The 23,122-nt window shown below is 30.6% G+C and overlaps 1 protein-coding gene across 1 annotated transcript; it reads left to right on the top strand.

Moving 5' to 3' along the window:
• The first annotated feature begins 14,724 nt into the window (after positions 1-14,724).
• LOC120090074 (serine carboxypeptidase-like 35) lies at positions 14,725-20,803 on the top strand. Its single transcript, XM_039047566.1, has 2 exons — positions 14,725-15,104; positions 20,667-20,803. The coding sequence occupies exons 1-2, from the start codon at positions 14,801-14,803 to the stop codon at positions 20,783-20,785; spliced, it is 423 nt and encodes a 140-aa protein (XP_038903494.1). The 5' UTR covers positions 14,725-14,800; the 3' UTR covers positions 20,786-20,803.
• Positions 20,804-23,122: the final 2,319 nt, after the last annotated feature.

Below are 23,122 nucleotides of genomic sequence, written 5' to 3'. Positions count from 1 at the left end.
CTAACCTTTTGTTTGGAGAATCCCACATTGAAAATTTTGGTGTTGGAAGTCTCCTTTATGTACTCCAATCTTGTGTTTTGGGTTTGGGCCCCAAGGGGTACCCATGTTTTGGAGAGAGTAAGGAGATAGATCAAAAAGCTTTTTTCGCTCCCTACGGTTCGACCTGAAGGCCTATAAAAGGCGTGGCCTTCAGAAATTCGAAAAGCATAATTCATTCTTCATTTTTCCTCTCCTCCTCCATCTTATCTTTCCGAGCAGTGAGTTTAGAAAGGATGTATGTTCCGGTCGGTAACGGTGCATTTATCCTGACGACGTGACATTTTTTAGACCTACTTGCACACTAGGGCAGAGCTGCGAAACGTCTTAAAGAAAGCGAGCTCCGTGATTCAGCTTATAATGAGTTTCTGTTTTGCAGGTTTTGCTCTTCGCTTGACCGTCGTGCCTTGACGATTTACTGTTCGTCGTTCTGAGGGTCCTACGGTTTCCAACAATTTTAAACATGATATCAAACAAAATATTTAAATAGGATTCATAGCCAATGCAAATTTACTTTATTAGTTATTATTTGTTAATATTTGAAAAAAAAATATTACTTTAAATTAAATTAGTAATAAATGTAAGTTTTTTTTTCTTACCCTATTGAATTAAATAGAAATTTTTGAGGAGGAAAAAAAGTTGGTATACCTAAAAAAAAGCGATACTTTCGTTTATCATGCTATGGTTTTAACGCCTTTTCAAGATAGCGATGAGATTCATGCACTCTAAATTCACATATTATCAAAATATTAAAAAACTTCTTAAGATTTTAATTTTAGTTGCATCTCTCCAAGACTTAACATGGCTTCTCAAAGAGACACGACCATATATATTGGTTGCCATTTTTGAAGTGACAAGTTAATAAAAAAATTACCATACTTTTGGCAAATAGTTTCAAAATACCTCTAGAGATCTCCAAGATCATTTAAGGGGTGTTTGACAATCTAACGAGAGTTGGTTGAGTTGGTATTTTTTACCAACTCAATATTTGACAACCAACTTTAAATGTTGGTGGGGTTGAATTTGTTATTTTACCAACTCACTCTAACTCTTCCTAATTCTCCCCCTCTAATGTTTTTAATGGCTCCACCAATCGGTCTCCGTTGGCGATTACCACTACCACATTCTGGCAACATACTCTGATGACTACCTTCGGATAGCCAACTCTGACAACCAACTCAGAGCTCCAGCAACCACCTCTGACGACACTCCAACAACCAATTTCGACAACCACCTTGGTACAAAATAACTCTAACTTCCACATTCGCACGACCAACTTCGACGAAGAACTCTGGACTCCACTAACCACCTCCGATGAAAACTCTAGCGACTAACTTCGATGACTACCTTCGCACAAGTAACTTCAGCGACATGCTTTAACTACCACCTTCGTGTGCCAAACTTCGACGACCACTGATAAAAATAAAATGGTGGGTTTAATTATCCACCATTTTATCACTCTCACTCTCACCCATTATCCCACCGTTTTCATTACTCTCCCAACTCCCTTAATTACTTTATCATTTCTCTCTCTCATGTGTCTCTTCACATTTACTCCCCTTCTTTCATCTTCTCTCTTCTTTCGCCTTCTGGTTTGTTTTTCTCATTTTCTCTCTTTTTTCTCTGTCTAGCTTGTATGAGTTTTATTTTCCATTTTTTTTCTCAACTCTTTCTTCTTTTTTTATTTTCTTTCTATGGTTGTTCTTTTAGATCTAATTTTTCTTCTTCAATTTCATTTTTTATTAGATCTAAAAAATATTACATACGACGTCCTATTATTATTTCACTAAACAAAAGTTCAATGATATGTTTTAAACAACCTATCCCTTGATGTTATCAAATATTACATAATTATTCTAATGAAACAGTGGAATTTAAAATTATGGTTCAAGTTTTATTTTTTTAAAAGATAGTTTGTACACTGATGCAACATAATAGTAGAAAAAATAGACATCAATATTTTTAAAATCATTTCTGATTTTAGAAAAAGGTAAATCTATATTCCACAAATTGGTAAAAAAAAAAAAAAAACAAAACTACTTAATAGTTAGTTTTATGATTTAAATTGTAAGATTTTGGTTTAATGATTAAGTTGGATTTTTTAATGGAATAATCACACTTCTATTTGAGTGTTTAAAAAATTGAATGATTGAGTTAGTTAAATAAAATTTTATTTATTAAATGTTGGTATATTAAGAATTTACAAACTTATAAGAATTAATTTTAAAAAACTCATAGAAATTACTAATTAAAATTCGTTAATCTCCATAGTTTATAAAGGTTGTAACTCTTGGTAGACTTAAAGTATGTTTGATTAAACTTTTCAAGTATTTAATTTTAAAAATATATTATTTAGAAAAAAATTATACAGATTTTTATCAAGAGTAAATCTAAACATGTTTTTAATTTTTTTTTAAAAAAACAAATCAACACACAAGATGAAATTAGAACTTTTAAAAGATTATGAATCAAATTGGAAGAACGCCCTAGCGTGCTTGTTTTTATATCTTACTGTTTAAACCTATCTAATCTGTAAACATCATTTTTTATTTCTAAATTTCTTTCTTTGGTATCTTTTCTATATTAATATTTTCAAAAAACCAAGTTAAGTTTCAAAAACTCAAGAAATAGTTCTAAGTTTTTTTTTTCTTTTTTAAAATTTGGTTGAGAATTCAACTCTTTAATTAAAGAAATATCCAAATCATTATAAGAAATTGAGAGAAAATAAATATATTTAAAAAAAAAAAGTTTCATTTGGTAACCATTTATTTTTCGATTTTTGTTTTTGAAAATTATGCTATAGACTCCACTTCTACATCCAAATGTCTTCATTTGTCATCTATTTTTTTTTATCAATAGTTAAAAAAAAAAAAAGCCAAAATTTGAAAACTAAAAAAAGTAGCTTTTTTAAAATTTTGTTTTATTTTTAGAATTTGGTTAAGAATTTAACCATTGTACTTAAGAAAGATGTGAATCATGATAAGAAATGGAGAGAAGATAAACTTAATTTTTAAAAATTAACCATAAAAAATGAAATAATTATTAAACGAGGGTTAAATATTTACCAAATAGTAGCGAAAAAAACATTATACGTTTTTTTTTTTTGGTTTTCGGGTTGAAAGAAAAATGCATATCCAATAATGCCCACCACCACCATCCCCCAATAACTTCGTACAAAGTAAAGAATAAAGAACCATATTGAAATACTGGGTTAAGTCCACTTTTAAATTGATTATGTCTTGGACTAAGAAACTTGGGGTTAAATAAAAGAATATTGTTGTTTTCTTAAAATAAAAAAAATAAATAAATAAATTAGGCGAAACATGTAAGTTTGAAAAGATTTATCACAATCCATTAGTCACCTCAAGTCACCTCAAGTTTTTGCCTATCTTTCCACTTCATTAGTTGCTTCACTCATTCTTCTACCTCATTTTTTTTTTCTATACTTACTTTCACTTATGTATGCATACCCCGATGGATCCATCCATGGGTAGATAAACTTTCTTATAATCTATATTTAAAAGATTTATCTCTCAAATTATTCATGCTAAAATTGTCAAGAATAAATAACATACTAGATTTTATTAACTGATAGTGACTACAAAACGGTTATTGTCTTCCTCAACCAAAACTCTATGTACCCTAAGTGGGATCTTTCTTTAGATGAGATTATAGAGAGTATTGTTTTGGTATGTTGAGGACCCCCTAAGATCTCTTTATATACTAGTTTAATTAAGGTTCTTATCAAACCCTAATTAACTAGGAATAATGGACTTCTACCCATTAAATTCATACTCAGTTATGAATCTTGGGTCTTGATTAAATAGATCACATAATAGAGCCCAAACTAATAAAATAACTTAATGGGATAAAATACTAACTCGTGTACATAGTCTATATTTTAATTATGCGTGTTAAAATAAAACACGTCTAAAACTCTTTTTCTCAAAAAAAAAAAAAAATGATCAGAGAACTTGTGTTCAATAATAATCAAATGCTATAAAGATCGAACAAGTTGTTCAAATAGTCAAGATACTCAAAGGTTTTATACACATATATAACACCTAATAAAACCAATCAAAATTTGTACTTTAATTTTGTCACCGTCTGGGTTTGGGAAAAATAATCAATCACCCTTATGGTTGGGCATAGTTTGATGGATATTGCTTGAAATTTTCAATTGGTCCATTTGGTTTAGTAAAATTTCACAAATTGGCACAATCATTATCATGTTGATTTTTCTTTATTATTGTGTTAACTTGAAAATGAGTTGATATTTTATATTATCAGATTAACTAGAAAAATATGGAATTGAAAATCGGCAAACAATATTTCTTGCAAAAAAGGCCTAAATTTATAATTTAGTAGAATTTAATAGTTATACTATAATCAAAATACCCTCACCAAAAATAAAGACACTTTCTCACGATGATCAAATGTCGTCGCACACCAGAAAAAAAAATCTTCAAAATATTCAATTATCACAACTAATCCTAGCAAAGACACAAAACCTTAAATAAATAATTCATTTGGAAAAGAAAAACATCCCAAAAAGAATTCGGCAGGCCATAAAGAAGGAAGGACTCTAGAAAATAAAATCTGCCGAATTTTCCAAATAAGAAAGTCTAGACAGCAAGAATGACGTTTGTTACATCAATATCTTAAACAAATTCTGTGACAACATGCAAACGACTAGAACCATAATACCATGCCTTAAATAAATATATAGTCAATCTCAAAACTCTAACAAACTCCCCCTTTGGCTAATATATTTTTTAAGGCAGAACACAGAAGCAAGCATAAGAGTATAGCCACATAATTAACATAAGCCCAATTTCAAATAACAAGAAGTCCAGAAGAACATACAGTAAAAAAAACAAATCAAAGTACAGATGTCCAAAGAAATTATAAATATAGACCAAACAAACCAAAAAAAAAAAATAATAATAAATTCAACAGCACCACCAACCAAAACAACCAACCAAATTTGCTTTTCCCCTTCTATCAACAAAAATTAATCAACCTGTCCTTGAGAGGAAGAAACACACCAGATTCCAGACAACCTCCCTCATACATGAAGCAATTTTCACTTGACATTCTTGAAGCTTCTGAATAAGCTTAACAATATCCTAATATTCAGAAGACAATAATTGTAAGATACAACTGCCAAAGAAGGATTCTATCATAGCCAAGCTCGAACCATCCATATGATCCATAGGATTGGAAGCAACAATATCAGCAATATGGTGGGACTAAAAGAACTTAAGGTTAGGAGAGATCAATGAATGAGAAGGCCCAACATATTATGTAGCAAAAATAAGATCATGTTTATGAGATAACAAGATACCACAAATCAACCTTGGATAGCAGATAGGTCACCTGAGAGCTAGAGAGCCAATGTGATGTTGCATTTGATTCAAGACAAAACACCATAGTTAAACTTAGTAACGGTTCCAACTTGGTATAGCATACTGGCAAGAGAGATAGAGATCCTAGACTTGTGGGAAGAAGGACACTAGTTGGAGATGCCAATCTTGTAGAGAATGACCTATTTCATACTAAGAACAGATGTAGACAGTTGACCCTTTCTTAGCTATGTTGTCCTTGATCCCCATGTCAAGTAAAAAATAAGATCTCTCATAGATGGGTGTTGTGCAGAAAAATGAGCAGAATCATCACGATTTAGAAACTAATTAATAACATAAGCAATAAATAAATAAATAAATAAGAATGAATGTCTCATAACATGAACTCTTCTATACTCAGGACTAGATGAGTTGTCGAAGTCAAATGACAGATTGACAATAAATTCTCTAACAATTTGAGGGTAAAGTGGCTCCAAATTAAATACTGTTATTTCTACCTCAACTTTAAAGATGAGCTCCATGATTTCTATGCACTCTTGAGCTCTCTCAGAAAGTTCTTTCATCATCAATATTTTGTTTAACAACAAATTTCCAATGGCTGGCATCTTTCTCTGTGTGAAACAACACACCATCTAGAGAGACAACAAGCACATTGGGAACAACATGCTTCTTTTCTTTGGACTTGGCAGAATCTTGAGTCACTGGAGGACGAGCAACCACATCATCATCACTAGAATTCTTTTTAAGCCACATTCTTTGGAAGACATAGAAGCCTATTTAGATTCAGATTTTTCAATTAAGTTCTCTGATGTTTCAGAGGAAGCAATAATATATTCTTTAATAATTTTGCTTCATTTAGACATCTTTTTGGACAACGAGTTGTTGAATTTAATTTCCTAAATCTCGTGGGTTTCTTAGTTTGTAAATAAATTATTTATTTAATAAAATAAAGTGCGATTTTACTAACTGGTAAACAATTGAAACAATTGGAAAATTTGCATTTTACATTAATTTTGCAACAGACATCATCGTTACATTTGCTTTTTAGCAATAAGCTAAATATCAGGATTTGATGAACAGACAAAGTTACAAAGAGAATGGAGTGCTTGAGGGTTGCCCAACCCTCTAGCATTCCAACGTATGATTTCATAATCCTAGGCAAGGCTGCATTGCCATATCTTCATTTATTTAAGTGATAATAGTCTCCAAAGATGTCTCTCTTAGCTTTTCCCCCATAATAATGCATTTTTTGTTTACATCTAAACATTTCCATTTGAGTTTTTTCTATGATATCTTATCTGAAGTGTTTTCCCCTGAATCTTTGGTTTTTCTTTTCCATATTTTTATCTTTCTAGAAATGTGGGGAGAATTGGGGTCAATAGTGAATAGATTAGGACATTGCTAATTTTTAATGGCTGTAGATTAGGAATTCTCTACTGGAGGGTTGTAATTTTCTAAACTTTGTGATGATCTTATAGCCTTGATGTTACTAGGATTATCCAATAAGATTTTCTCTCCTAATTGATTCTTTTTTTCATAGGGTAAATTTAGATTAAGAGTATTAATATCAGGCTGATATTTTCTTTGTTGGTTTTGAGCAGTCTTCAAGACCACATCTTCTTCAGAATGGAGAGTTCTTATTTCGAGGACTTGCTTGATTATGAAGATTCGATGTGTTTTTCAGGAGCTTTTTTTGGGTAATTTTGGAGATTCCTTGAAATCTTAACACGATTCAAACATTCTTTTAGGCTATTCTTTCATTCTTTAAGAGGATGTTCCGATGACGATTGAGAGACAGCCGCCAAAAACAACAATCAGATAAAGACGATATGGCAGAGTAGCCTAAGAAACGGAGCACAAACGAAAAACAACGTCATGGCGAATCCAATCCTACTGGCAAACGATCGTTAATAGGCCCATTCGGACTATGCATCGCCAAACCTCACGATTTTCCTCCAGAATTCATGAGGCTTGCCCTTAATGGATCCCGATTCGAAATGAAACCGTTGATGCTGCAGATGATCCAGACTACAGGACAGTTTGAGGAAGGCGTGGCGAGGACCTGCATGCCACCTCCGGAGCTTCATAGAAATCTGCAAACAACTTTTTGTGTTCCCGAATATCTCTACCGAAGAAGTTCAACTAACTTTGTTCCCATTTTCTTTGTATGATCAGAGCACGAAAGTGGGCATATTCTCTCCAGCTGGGTAGAGATCACTTCATGGGAACAGGTCGTAGAGAAGTTTATGAAGAAATACTTCCCACTAACCGAGAATGCCAGGAGAAGGAAGCTAATAACTAATTTTGAACAAAAAAAATGACGAATCGCTCAATGATGCTTGGCGAGGTTTAAGAGGCTGGTAAGAGATTGTCAACATAACGACTTACCAGACTGCTTGAGATGGAGATTTTTTACCAAGGGTTGAACCCTGCTTTGCAGACCGCTGCCAATGCGGGCAGCAGCTTGGTGGTTTGCTTGACAAAACATATGAGAAGCCAAAAACATACTAATCGCATTTCCAAAAATCACGGGATTGGCATGAGACAGCGATCAAAATTAAGAATTAAAAGAGAGTGACGTGAACACGGGGACCATCGCATCCCTTCAGAATTAAATGACTATGATGATGAGTTTGATACAAAGACATCGCAAAATTAATAGCGACGGGGCGACAAAAGGGCAGGTCAACGCAGCTCAAACGACCGCAAGTTGTGTCATCTACGGAGACGCTCATCATCCGATGGAAGAATGCCAGAAAAATTCCCAGTCAGTATGCTTCATAAATAATAATCCCTATTCCGATACATACAACCCCGGGTGGAGAAACCACTTAAATTTCACCGTGAAAAAATCAACAACAAAGCTTTTAACCAGTGGCGCAAAAGGAAGGGCCACCCGAATTTTTTCGCGAACTAACGGTTCAACGCATAAACCAAGTCAGCAAGCTCGCAAACAACCGCAATCTTCTTCCTTAGAGAGCTTGTTAAAGTTGTACATTGAGAAGAACGAATCAATGCTTCAAAATCAAGCAACATCCATCCGAAATCTAGAAATCAACTAGGACAAATTGCAGGCGAGCTAAAAAATAGACCGCAAGGAGCGTTGCTGAGCTCAACTGAGCTTCCGCGTAATGATGGGGTACAGGAGAAGGAACAATGCTTAGTAGTCTCCTTGTAAGCGACAAAAATGACTGCGAAAGTAGGGGAGGACCCACCACGACCAACTTGAATGCGGTAACAAACCAAGGACCCATTGACTTATAATTCGAAAAAGCCCGAGAAAATGAATCGCAAAGTTGCGTCCACTCTCAAGCCTTTAGAAAAGGAGACATAAGAAGTCCAGCTACCAAGCTAGTCTTGCATAGATTGAAAGAGAAACAAAATGATGAAGACAAGATCACAACAGTGGCACTAACACAAAATACTATGATCCCACCAAAAATGTGCGACTCAAGAATCTTCACGATACCATGTTCCATTGGAGGGGTCTACAGTGGCTAAGCACCATGTGATCTTGAGGCGAGTATAAAACATAATGCCGCTATCAATTCTTCAAACGATTGAATATGGGCAAATTCTCACACCCACAACAGAGACTCTCCTGCTTGTTGACAGATCCCGAATACATCCTAAAAAAGAGTGAAAGATGTCGCAATCTCAATTGATAAATTCATCTTGCCGGCAGACTTCATCATTTGGATTGTAAACGCGGACGCAATGCACCATCATATTGGGACGACCATTCCTCTCAACCGGTCGCGCTCAAATTGATGTACGCAAGGGGGAGATTGTGGTGAATATTAACTGGAAAAAACTCCGGATTAAGGCAGTCAAGTTCCAGAGGACAAAAGAAAAGAAGAAAAAGCCACCGTAGACGTAAAAAAGTCCAGCTTGCAACCGTAAAATAAGTAATCATTGAGTACCTCATCAGGGACACAATCCTTTTGAATATCCTTTCCTCTACATCAATACTTCATGAACTTTCATCACCTTGTTGTCATCTGTTATTGCAAATTTATTGTTTAAAAAAAATAATAATAAAAAAAACAAATAACAAATTTTGTTAACTTTTTTTTTTTTTATCATTTGACCCTCTCAATGTTTTCTTTGCAAACGATCAAGGTACACGATTGTGGAGGCGCTACACGAAGACGCAACTATCTTATTCGTCACTGCATGGCAAAAGAAAGAAAATCGCTGCAAAGTAGGATGCGTCAATAAATAATCGCGAGCGACAGTGTGAATTTGGGGGTTGTATTTCTCCTTCACTTTATTCCAAATTTTGCACTATCGCATCGCATTTTAATTTTGAAAGTTTTATCACCGCATCCTCTTTGATTACCGCAATCTTATTTAACATCGATAAATTTAGTAAGTTATTGCATGCTTTCCCTTTGCCAATTTGATTTCAATGATGAAAACACATGCCTTCTATTTTTTTTCGTATATACTAGAGTCAACTTAATTTTAGGACAGTCACTTATGAAATATTCTAGATTAGTGGTCTGCTAGCTTTCTTTCAACTGATTCTTTATGTAGCTTCCTAAGAACATTCTTGCAATCTATTGACAATGAAGACATTGCTGCATTTTAAATTTGGGGGTGAAGTATTTATTTTCGACCTTACTATTTTTAGCTGTTTACATAAAAAAAAAGAAAATTTTGAGAATAACAACTCCACTATCAACACAATGGAGAAACCCATGTTGATAAGAGTTAAGTTGTGAAGGGCAATTTACCCGTAGTTGGATGTTTGCATGACACACGTGGGGGCAAGCCAAAATGAAGGCGAGGCACTTGGATCAGCGCAAGGTCAGAAAAAAAAATAACAATGTCAAAAATATGCAGGGATAAAAATTAGTTAACACCCCAGTGAAAAGTTTTTTTGAAATAAATCATGTGATGTCATGGAATCCAGTAAAGACTTTTGAAGGTTAAACTGCAGTCCCTAGGTCTTAGAAATATTTAAAGTAGAGACTTGAATAAGACTTAAGGAAATTTTAGTGTATAGGATTGGAATGAAGTATCCTTGAGAAATCTAGAAAAAGAGATTGCGGTCGACTTTCTAAAGGAAATCTTTAGCTTATGCTTGAGGACGAGCATTGTTTACATTTGGGTTGTAATAATGGGCAGAAATGCACGTTATTACAATGCTAAGTTATTAAACAATGAAGGTTTGCGTTGATAAAATATATAAGATTGCGTCCAAAAAAACATTAAGGTCATGACAATTGTGGTCGCATGCGTTTCATCGCATAACAGTTAACTATTTATATTTTTTTTATGCAGAATATGCGTTGACGCAAGGCAGAAAGCGCGATCACAAAAGAAATCAACCATCGAGTGCAGCGTTATCCAAGGCTTTGTGGTGATTTTGTGCTCGCAAACATCTACTCAAGAAGGATTATCGTTCGAGCTGGCGTAACTTGGTGGTGCATCTAGGTGAAAAGCATAATTAATCACGATGGGAAAAGAAAGCTGATAACGATCGAGTCCGAATTAAATTGACAAGCCGCTAACGATCTACTGTAGCAAGTACACTCAACTTTTCGGTGACAAATATTCGGCGCATCAGACAGAGAATTAAAGTCATCCCATCAGTGCAATCATAAGAGAGAAGATGCCTTTCACCCAGAAGCTCTATAAATACTGAAGGCAATCTTCAGAAAAGAAGTTCGGATAGTTAGAGAATTTTCCTTAGATCCGACCACCCGATCGATGAAGACTCGAACCTAACCACCCCGCTTTTGGAGAATAGCCTTGTTCTTAGTTTTTCTTTTATATTAAGGAGGAAGCGAGAGAAGCGAGATTGTGCCAAGAGATCGTTCCAGTGAACTTGGAAGAGTGCCGGAAGCGTCGAGATCAGAGAGAGGGCCAGCTTCTGCGGAAGTAGGAATATCTTTTGAATAGAATAGAATTGACAGTATAAAAGCCTTGGGAAGCAAGGGATTGCTACCAGGCTCTCTATCCTTATCATCCATTGTCATTTTGTACTTAAACTCATTTATAGAAATGGAATTTACTTCTTTATCTTCACTCCTTGTTTATTACGCATGAATAGTTAAATCTGTCGAATGGGTTGAGAAGCACTTGGCTAGCATAGCTGGGGATCTTCACTCTATTCGATTATCTTGTATTATGTATGCATCATTTGTCTATTAGAGATACTCGGAAGGGTAGTCTAAGGACAGAATCTAGGCTTGGAAAAGTCAGGTTAGAATCTAGGCTCAGGAGAGTCAAATTAAAACGTATAATCAAGAGATAAGAGCTTAGGAATAAGCACTGTTTGCTATTAATGCATCGCATGCATTCTAGAGATAGGATATGATTGTGTGCGGTCACTTTGTCTTTGTGTGCATCTTGCATCATCGCATAGGAAAAGAGTAGAGACTTTGGAATAAGCTTTATGGACATTATTGTATTCAACACATGCATCCTAGAACTACGAGTACTGCATTTGCATTAGAAAATGATTTGTTGTCGCATGAGTGTAGCATGTTCGCATAGTTTGACGCATTCCCGGGAAACGCTAGCTAAAGACTTTCTCAACCCGTTCCTCCGTATACTCAGTGTATTTACCGCATAATCGAACTTTTCTCAAATCCACCATATACATTTATTTTATACCGCAAACAATAACCTAAACAACTATTTGATTATTTGGTTACCGCAAAGTCTTTTTAGAAATTATCACCGCATGCTGTTTTCTCTAGTCCCTGAGTTCGACCCTGGACTTACCAGAAAACTCAGTGGGATTTACTTGGATTCCGCTGAGAAAACTTGTTGCTCAACGCATTTCCATCACCGCATTTCATTCCATAACTTCATCACATAAAATAACACATCACACCATCGCATAGTGCCTGCGTCTATCGCAGAGTACACAGCCTACCGCACAGCTTTTGCTCCACGCATTTACTATATGGTCGCCCAACACCCGCCTACACGATCGCCTACCTCATCGTGTAGTGTTACTCACTTACTAGACGATCGCATACCCAATCATGTAGTGCCACTCATTTGCTACATAATCGTCCAGCGCCTTTTCATTACTACACGATCGTCACGCGCGCGCACCTCCAATGCCCAGCGCCCATGTCCGCGCAACTTGAGACTACCGCACGTTTTGCTAACCTCTCAATACATTGGCTGCCGCATGCGTTTCTCTTGGCCACACTTTGGCTTCCTTCAACGCCCAAATAACCTCTCAAATGGGCAAGGCCAACACATGGGACAACACTTAGCCAATTTTCTAGCTTCCAACGCATTGGTTACACTTAACCAATTTTTCCAAGCTTTACCCAAGAGTCAAGCTTTCAAATTCAAATTTTTCTTCTTTAACTTTTCACCATTTTCTCTAAATAGGTGCATTTTACGTTAATTTTACAAGAGACATCATGGTTACATTTGGTTTTAGCAATAAGCTAAATATGAGGATTTGATGAACAGACAAAGTTACAGAGAGAATGGAGTGCTTGAGGGTTGCCCAACCTTCTAGCAATCCAACATATGGTTTCATAATCCTAAGCAGGGTTGCATTGCCAGATCTTCATTTATTTCAGTGATAATAGTCTCCAAAGATGTCTCTCTTAGCTTTTCGCCCATAATAATGCATTCTTTGTTTACATCTAAACATTTCCATTTGAGTTTTTTTTGTGATATCTTATCTGAGGTGTTTTCCCCTAAATCTTTGGTTTTTCTTTTCCATATTTTTATCTTTCTAGAAATGTGGGGAGAATTGGGGTCAATAGTGAATGAATTAGGACATTGGTAATTTTTAACAGCTGTAGAGTAGGAATTCTCTACTGGAGGGTTGTAATTTTCTAGACTTTGTGATGATCTTATAGCCTCGATGTTACTAGGATTATCCAATAAGATTTTCTCTCCTAATTGATTCTTTTTTTCATGGGGTAAATTTAGATCAAGAGTATTAATGTCAGGCTGATATTTTCTTTGTTGGTTTTGAGCAGTCTTCAAGACCACATCTTCTTCAGAATGGAGAGTTCTTATTTCGAGGACTTGCTTGATTATGAAGATTCGATGTGTTTTCAGGAGCTTTTTTTTTGGGTAATTTTAGAGATCACTAAAATCTTAACCACGATCCAACATTCTTTCAGGTTATTTGGTGAGGAAGACACCATGTTACAGTCTTTTAATACATAACCAATTCTTCCACATCTATAACAATAATCGGGTAATCTTTCATATTAAAGAGCTATTTTTTTTTTTCTTCGAGTCCATCTGTCGATTTAGTTTTTAGAACTCTTCGAAGTGGCTTCGTGATATCTATTAAAATTTTGAGTCGCATTGTTTCTCCCCAACAAAGGCCTTCTTCATCACAATGAACCTGAAGAAATTTTTCGATTGCATCCCTCATTCTTTTTGCCATAATTTTATTTTGAAATCCAAATGGTAAATTCAGGAGACAAATCCAAAAATTGGTTTTGTTGAATTTTAGATTCATTGGTTGTAGACCCACTTCAGGTTTTCCAATACAAGGAGATGTTTATCAAACATCCATGGACTCGATCTTATAACCTAGTCTTTATCCAGAATTCTGCTGAATTTGAATAAAAAGAAACTTTTTTACAACGATTGTGATGTTTTAATTCCATGGTCTAATTTTCAGGCGTTGAAGGATACATTCCTTAGGGCAATCCAGATATTCGTCTTGGAGAACGAAGTTATAGTCAAGGCAATCATTTACTTCTTCAGCAATTCCAAGATCTAATATTATTGATATATTGTCTTCTTCTTTAGATAAACTCAGATGTTCCAGTTCAGAAGCAAAGTCCTCTGAATCCATTATTGAAGGCAGAAGTTTGATGATGAACTAAGGCAACAAGAAACCTGTTGAAAAAAGACCTCACCATCGAGTATCTTAGAGAGATCTTGATTTACAAGATCCTATTCTTTTTTTAAGGATAAAATTTTCTTTTTTGTTTTTTTTTGCAATGAAACTTTGTTTTAGATGTTTTCGAAACATAACTATTTATCGACACATCACTAAATTTCCGAAATGTAATCTTAATTATTTATAGATATTTCAACATGTGTGGAGGTATGATTTAAGACTTTACAACTTAAATCAAGAATATATATCCTAACTACAAAAACGTGATTGCAAATTGGAGTTGACCTCAACCTCCTTTCATTTACCATCTACTAATATCCTCCTCACTATTACTTCACACACCCAACAGTGAATATATATTTACTAATTAATGAAACTCAGTTTTTCTTTAAAACAAAATAGTAAAATTATTTTTTTTAAAAAAAAAAAAAAAAAAAAAAAAAAAGTGAAAAATGGAGTCCAGGTCTTGGGTTGGTGCTTCTACAAATAGGCCTTTTTCCAATTCCCATTTCTCTTCACTTTCTCTCTGTTTCTCTAATTTCCAATGGCTTCTTCTCGAAATTCCTATTTATTATTCATTCTCCTCCTCTCCACGGCCGCGGCTGTGGCGGAGAGAAAAATTGGGGGTTTAGGCCGGCAATTGGAGGCGGAGGAAGTGCGGCGGAGAGAGGCTGATAGAGTCACCGACTTGCCAGGCCAGCCGCCGGTGAACTTCCACCACTACGCCGGCTATGTCAAGCTCCGTCCACAACAACCAGAAGACCAAAAGGCATTATTCTATTGGTTCTTTGAAGCCCAAGACCAAAACGACGTCGCTTCAAAACCCCTCGTTCTTTGGCTCAACGGAGGTTCGTTTTTTTTTTTTGTCTTTTTTTTTTTTAATTGGTTGCTTCTTCTTCTGGTCTTTCTACTTCCCATTCCGGGTAGGGAAACAATATAAAAAATTTCAAAACCTGGTTAATTTAATTTAATTTTTTTAAAATATTCTTTTACTTTAATATTATTTTAGACATAATTTATTTGAATGTTGGACGAAAATTGTGTCATGTAATGAAATATTTGAAATATATAGGTAATATTAAAAATAAATGACAAAGTATGGTGACATTTTTGTAATTTAATTTTAGTGTAACAAGTGTGAGTTGATGATTTTGAATCTTTGATGAGTTTGGTTTGTCTCTACATTATTTAAAATTTTTTTTGTTTTGAAAATATACTTCCATTTATGAGTTATTGTTTTCTATTGTTTAAAATTGTAATAAAAATTTTCGAGTCAAATTTTAAAATCAACAAATTTATGTTTAAAATTTTGTTTTGTTTTTTTTATTTTTATTTTTTTTTATAAAATTTGACTAAGAATTCAAGTGTATCTTGGTAAAAAGTAGATAACTAAAGTTAAAAAATAGTGACCAAACAAATACGATCTTCAAATACAGAAAATTGAAAATAAAATCGTCAACAAACGGGAGCTAAAATATAATAAACTTCTTTTAAAAGTTGTAAGTTGAAATCATGATTTTTCAATCCAAATTGTAATTTAAAAATAGAAGAAAATGGGACTGAATTAGTCCCACCAAATTAGAATTTTGGAATCCTATTATGGGCAAACAATAAAACTATATGAATAGAAGTTAAATTTGGAATCTATTAGATTTCGTTTGATAATTATTTGAATTTTTATCTTTTATTTTTCAAAATCAAGTATACAGATACTTCCATCACTAAATTTCTTCATTTGTTATCTACTTTAAATTAATAGTTTTAAAAAACCAGACACAAATTTGAAAATTAAAAAAATTAACTTTTAGAAACTTGTTTTTGTTTTAGAAATTTGACTAAGAATTCTATCATTGTATTTGAGAAAAGATATAAATCACTAAAATTGAGAAATTGAAAAAAAAATAGACTTAATTTTCGAAAACTAAAAACTAAAAACAAAATAGTTATGAACTAGATTTCAGAGATTGCTTATAGCTTATAGTAGCTCATGGGCGGATTTAATAGATTAGGGGCTAACCGCCTAAAAAGTTCCTCCAAGAATATATTAGGTATATTATTTAATTCGTTTTTTAATTAATAAAAAAATCATATAATTAAAATTTTTATTTACAATAAATATGAGATTATATAATTTTATCCTACCTTTTGCTTTTGTCGTTTTTTTCTCTATTTGTTTTTTGTTTTTACTCTCTTTCTAACTCAACTTTAGATTTTAGTGTGTACTCAAAAAAAAAAAAAAAAAAAATAGTGTGATTATATAGTTTTCTACCCTTATGTAACTCTAAATTTTAAATAAATTTTAAAATTGAATGATATTTACAATTGCAATTAAATTAATTATAACAACCATGATATTCTCTTTTCCCCCTAACAAGCTAACCTTAAAAGAATACTATAAAGAAAAAATTATGTATATATTTATTACCTATTGTCTTGTAATAATTATGTTTGGTCCAACAATAATCAACTTCCGAATCCACTCTATGGTAGCATGTTGTTAGTTGTGCCATGCCTACTTTCTTAGGCCATTAGAGCAATTAATCTCAAGAATTATCATTTTTAAATCTTATCCTTCAAGTTATTTGTCAATTTTATAAATCTAAATTCCTATTATTTAGATATAAAAATGAAATATAAAAATGTAAGAGTTTGTTTGATAATGGTTTCGTTTTTTTTTTTTTTTTTTGTCTTTTTTTCTTTTAATAATAAAAGATGGCACTGTATTTGATAATGAGCTCTTGTTTCTTTCATTTTTATTGGAAAAAAACATAGGTTCAATAACCATTTCTAAGTAAGAATGTACGTGAAAATGTTTTTTGAAATTAAATATAAAAACTTTTATGTTATATTTAATTTTAGATATTCATCATGCATTTTAGAACTAAAAAAATGATAAAATTACTTTAATATATATACCAGAAAAAATTGAACTTGAAAATAATAACAAGAAGCAAGAAACCTGATTTTGTTCTTTCCAAAATTTCTATACAATTTTGAGAACATTTTTTTTGAAAAATATGAAATGAAATAAACCTGACGAATCTCAAAACACTTATGTTATTTTTAAAAATGAAAAAAAAAAAAAAAAACCCTCAAAACAACATCATTAAAAACATTACCTCTTTGGTGAGAATAGGTTCAAATCTCTATTTTGTTTATTTGGAGAACTTCAAGTAAAGTATAGAAATTTAACTCTCCAACTTTAGAAAAACATATAAATTATTGCTAAGTTATACTTATTTAGATAGATCTCTTTTTCTTTTTTTTTTTTTTTTTAAGATTACACTACCCATAAAAAAATCAAAAGAAAAAAAAAATTTAGGGTTCTGTTTGATAACCGTTTGATCTTTTGTTTTTTGTTTTTATTTTGAAAATTAAGCTTATTTCATCAACAATTCTTACAACGATGTGCATTTTGATTGAAATCTTAACCAAATTCCAAAAATAAAACGAACTTTTTGAAAGCTACATTTTTTAGTTCTAAAAAATTGGCTTGATTTTTTAAACCATTATGAAAAGTAGATAATAAAGATAGAAAATTGAAGGTGAAAATAGTGTTCATAGACTTAATTTTTAAAACCAACCGGCCTAAGTTACACAAATCAAAGTTTCCTAGTACATGGATTTTTTTCCCCCTAAAAACAGCATGGATTTAAACTACAATTATATTCAAATTTAATAAAACCAGTAGAATTTTTATGTATAATTTTAAAATTATAAAATCCTAAAATAATTGAAAATAGAAGAAAACGACGAAAATGTCCTTGAAGACTAAAAACAAGAGAAGACGTGCGCACGAGGGTGGAGCAGGGCGAAAAGTCACGTGTCTGTCAATTAACGGACTTCTGTTCTTAAAAGAAGTGTCAGTAGTGGTCATATAAAAATCCAACTTTATGGAAACAAGAGACAATATTCTCTTTCGCCGTTAACTAACGGCCCCTTTATATTTCTAATTTTCCATTCCTATCCCTGGACCTGGGACCCACCCTCCTTTTTATTCATCTCCGTGGTTCACGATTTTCCTTTTTTTTCCCCTTCCCTTTTTACTTTCATTTTTCATTCAAAAAATAATAATAATAAAAAGAAAAAAGAAAAGAAAAGAAAAGATCAGTGGTACTTTTTTTTTTCCTTTTCCATTTTCTTCTTTCTGTCGTTATCGTTATTTTTTGTCCTCTTTTGTTGGTTTTTTTTTCTTTTACAAAATCTTGTGTACTAGTTTAGTTTATGTATTTTTAAATTTTATTTATTTCTATCTTTGTATTTTCATTTTTTAAAATTTTTTTTTGTCTTATAGTTTGTTACATTTTGATTCTTCTATCTTTAATTTTGGTTAATTTTGGTCTTTAAAATAAAAAATAAAAAACCATTTTAGTTTCATAATAATGCGATATAAATAAAAAAAGGACCAAAATTGTCATCTTTAAAACTATAAAGACCTAAAATAAATATTGTCAAAATATATGTATCAAATTGAACGAAAGAAAAAATAGAGACCAAAATTCATAGAAGTATTTAACCCCTTTTATTATTAATTATTTCACTCATAAAAAGATAAGGGTAATATATACCGAATAAAGACCTTTTGTTTATAAAATTTCAATGTATTAGAGTAACAATTGAGAAAATTAGAGGAACAAAACCAAATTCAGTTACTTTATATGATACTATGAAAACTAAAGATTTCAAATTACAAATATTGATTATGGTATCTGATTTTAAAAAATATAACTTTCATTTTTGTTTAATACTCCATTAAGGGTGTGTTTAGAATATATTTCAAGTATTATATTTTAAGAAAATTTAAATAAATTCAATTTGGAAGAATTTAGAAAGTTTTTTATTTTGAATAAGTTTTTGTTCAAGAATAATTTAAATAAAAAATATTTTTTTATAAAAAAAAAATATTTTTTTTTTCAAAAGTCCAATATGAACCATCTAAAATTGAGAGACAAAATAACAATGACCTTATGTAAATTTTTAAAAGAAAAAGGAGCCAGTGGGATAAGAGATTAAATTTGGTGTGGGAAGGGAAAAGTTTTAGATTAAATAATATATTTAAAGTATTTTAATTAATCACTAAATATTATATTATAATTCAATTAGTTAAAAAGGACTCTTTATTAAGTCGAATTCTGGGAAGAATTACTACCATCTCGAGTCCAATTTCTCATGCTCGCGTAATTAAAAAAGGACAAAGATATTCCTCAAAAAAAAAAAAAAAAAAAAAAAAAAAGAAAACAGATACAAGAAATAAACTTAATTAAAATGAAACATAATTTTTTTTTTTTTAAAAATAAAGGTGCATTTCTCTGTTTTTTTTATTAAACATTGGGATTTTATTTATTATTAAGAAAAAGTGTTTCCTTTTATAAATTATAAAAAAAGTTGGTCCAAATAATTTTTCTCATTTATATAATTCTTAATATTAAAATAATTTTTGCTGGATAGCGTACTTTGGATTTTGCTTTTACATTTTTCTTTAAATATTTATATTTTTTAAATTGTTCCTAAATTTAATCATTGTGCTTCAAATATTTTCCTTGAATTTAGTTCCTTTTAGAATTAAATTTTTATGGAAATTTATTAAAAACAATATAATAAAAATTTTTGAGTTAAAAGATCCATGAGAATATATTTCTAATATTATTGGATTAAAAAGATAAATAAAGACTCAAACTTATTTTAGAAAAAAGAATAAAAGAATAAATTAACAGCAACATTAATTTTTAAAAGATTTTTAAAAATTATATAGATTAAATTAAATATTTAATAGTTACGTGGACTAAAATAAAATGAAATCAATAATAGAGAGATGAAAATATTATATTTTACAGTATTATTATGTTTTTCTATAAAATAACCCAACCATCTATAAATCAATTTTGGGCAAAGGAAATCCTCCACCCATTTGAAAATTAAATTTTCCTAAACAAACAAGTGTATAGTAAAATCAAATCCTACAATTGATGTTGCTCAAAAATATGTAGTTATTGATATTGGATACGTTGTGGATGTTCACTCCTTACTCTTTATATTTTGTGGTATATATATATGGACAAAAATCCCAAACTTATCAAAAAATGAATAAAAATTTTTAAAAATATAAAGATTTAAAATAAATATTAATTAGTGAGACCAAATTAGTATTTATAGATTTAATAAATATAAAAATTTAGGATTATTTTAAAATATAGAAAAATAAACTAAAATATTTATAAATATAATTAAATTTTACCGTCTATCTGCGATAGACCGCTATAAACTATTATTTGTGTCTATCTGTGTGATGATAGACATAGATAGAAGTCTATCGGGATCTATTATAGATAGAAAATGATATTTTACTATTAGTTTTAAAATAATTTTTTATAAATATATTTATTTAATAATGTTGATATTATTGACATCAGGACCTGGCTGCTCGTCCATAGCTTATGGAGCTGCGCAAGAGTTGGGTCCCTTCCTTGTTCAAAGCAATGGGCAATTGAAACTCAATGATTTCTCTTGGAATAAAGGTACTTTAACTTAATTACTTGGTTCAATTTAGACATTCAACCTCTCACATGTAGAGAGGAATGTAATATTAATTATCATTAAATTAAGTTTACTTTAACAGTTTAATTTTTAGTTTAGTCTTTCTAAACTTTTTTTTTTTTTAATGTCCCAAAATTTTAGAAACGTAAAAATATGTCTATAAACTTTAAAAACGTCAAATATGTCCTACACTTTCAATTTTGTATCTAATATATTAAGTTTTTATGTTTAAGAATTAACAAATCTAGTGTCATAAAATTGAAATATGTCTAATAGAATATTAAAGGATCGTTGGTTGGAAGTTTTTCTACATGGGAATTGACACATGCATCTAAAATTCATGTTTGTTTCATAGTTTTTAACACTATGCCTTGGTAATGAGTCATTCTCAAGCATCCTCATTTACCACCGATAAGGGTTTTTTTTTTCCTTTCAAAACTGCGGATTTTTTTTTTCTCTTTTCTTATTTTTTCATTTTTATATAATTTTATTTTGAATATAATTAATTAATTAATTAGTATTCATTTAACAAAAGTAATATAAATATTTGTTTTAATAAAGCAATAATATTATTCTAGTATAATATTTACTTTAACTTATTTTCATGATAAGAATTTATTAAATGAATGTAATTACGTAATTACATAAATAAATTAATTAATTAATTAATAATATCTTAAATATATTTAATCAATAAATTTTGATTAGTTAAATTTAGTTATTAAAATAATTCATTCTTTTAATAATAATAATAATGGATTACTTATTGTTTTTTATATCGAACAATTATCTATTGAGATTAATTTTAATTTGATTATTCATATGAACATATAACCATTATTGATTATTTATAGTAAGTTAATTGTTTATTGTGCTTAATTTTTATTACTTTATTTATTATTAACATATCATGTTTTTATCTCATTTTTTCACTTTTTATATAAAATATTGTTTATTAAAATATTTTTTTATATTATTTAATTAAAATTAAGATTATGAAAATTATTTTAAATGATAAAACTGCTGAAAATATTTATAAATAATAGTAAAATATCATAATCTATATAGACCGCGATAGCCTACCATCTGTGTCTATCACAGTCTATCTTGGTCTATCGCAGATAGATAGTGAAATTTTGTTATATTTTAAATATTTTGGTTCATTTTCCTATATTTGAAAACAACCCTTAAAAATACTAATATTGAACTAAATTAATTATAAAATGATTAAGCATTAAATAATAATTAATATACATTCATTAAATATTTTAATTTGTTAGTTTTAATTATAAATTATCGCTTTTTAAATATTTATAATTTAAATTATTATTGGTTCTTAATTAATTAATTTTTATCAATATATTGAATGATATTTATTGTTTAGTTAATTAATCTATTGAAATTATATAAGATGGCCATGTTTAATTTCATGAATGAAATACAAACATAATTTTTGTTCATAATATTCTGATAGCATTTTTTTTATGTACAATCATTATAGTTATCTTTGATTCTCAGACATCTTATTTTCAGCATCTTATTTTTAGGTATCTTTATTCTCAAGCAACTTTTAACTTTAAACCAAGTGACCCTTAAGATTTCATTTGACAATCATTTATCTTTAGTTTTATGTTTATGAAAATTATACTTTTTTCGCACAAATTCTTCCAATAAATTTCATGTTTCTTTAAAGAAACATTTGAATCCTTATTCACTTAAAAGTAAACATATAATTTTAATTTTTTTCACTTGGTTAGTCGCTTAAAACACTCTTAAAAAAGTGGATCATAAAACAAAGGAATCAAGTGCTTATAAACTTAATTCTTATTTTATTTATAAAAGATTAAAAAGAAAAACTAATTAATTTAGACATTATTGCTTAAACCTTCAAGTTTGTGTCCGATGAGTTTATGAATTTTTAGAAAACATTGAATATGTCAAAGAATTACTAGACACAAGACTATAAATTTAAAGACTTATTAAACATAAAATCAAAAGTTTAAGGATTTGATGAAAACTTTATAAAGTTGACGGACCTACTAAATAGTTTGTTAAAGTTGAAGGACCTACTTGACATAAGTTATATGACAATAAATTTCTTAATATTTTTATAAATGATATATATAATATTGTCAACTTAAAATTCAGTATAATTTTGCTTATAAGTTTAAACCTATATATACATACTCTTTTTTTCACTGTTCACATCACTAATCTACGAACACATATAAATATATTTATATTTATATATTATTCGTAGTTCGAATTTCATCTTTTGTTTAGTCTCTAAACTTATAAAAAGAAAAAAAAAATGTATTTGGGTCTTTCTTAT

This window comes from Benincasa hispida, chromosome 11 (assembly GCF_009727055.1).
Source record: "Benincasa hispida cultivar B227 chromosome 11, ASM972705v1, whole genome shotgun sequence".
Classification (NCBI taxonomy): Eukaryota; Viridiplantae; Streptophyta; class Magnoliopsida; order Cucurbitales; family Cucurbitaceae; genus Benincasa; species Benincasa hispida.
This window is presented reverse-complemented; position numbering and strand designations above follow the sequence as displayed.

What these genes read in the sequence shown, in the direction of transcription:
- LOC120090074 (XM_039047566.1), top strand. Translation starts at nt 14,801, where the DNA reads ATGGCTTCTTCTCGAAATTCCTATTTATTATTCATTCTCCTCCTCTCC. An exon ending in CGTTCTTTGGCTCAACGGAG is followed by an intron (nt 15,105 to 20,666) that starts GTTCGTTTTTTT and finishes TATTGACATCAG; the next exon opens with GACCTGGCTGCTCGTCCATA.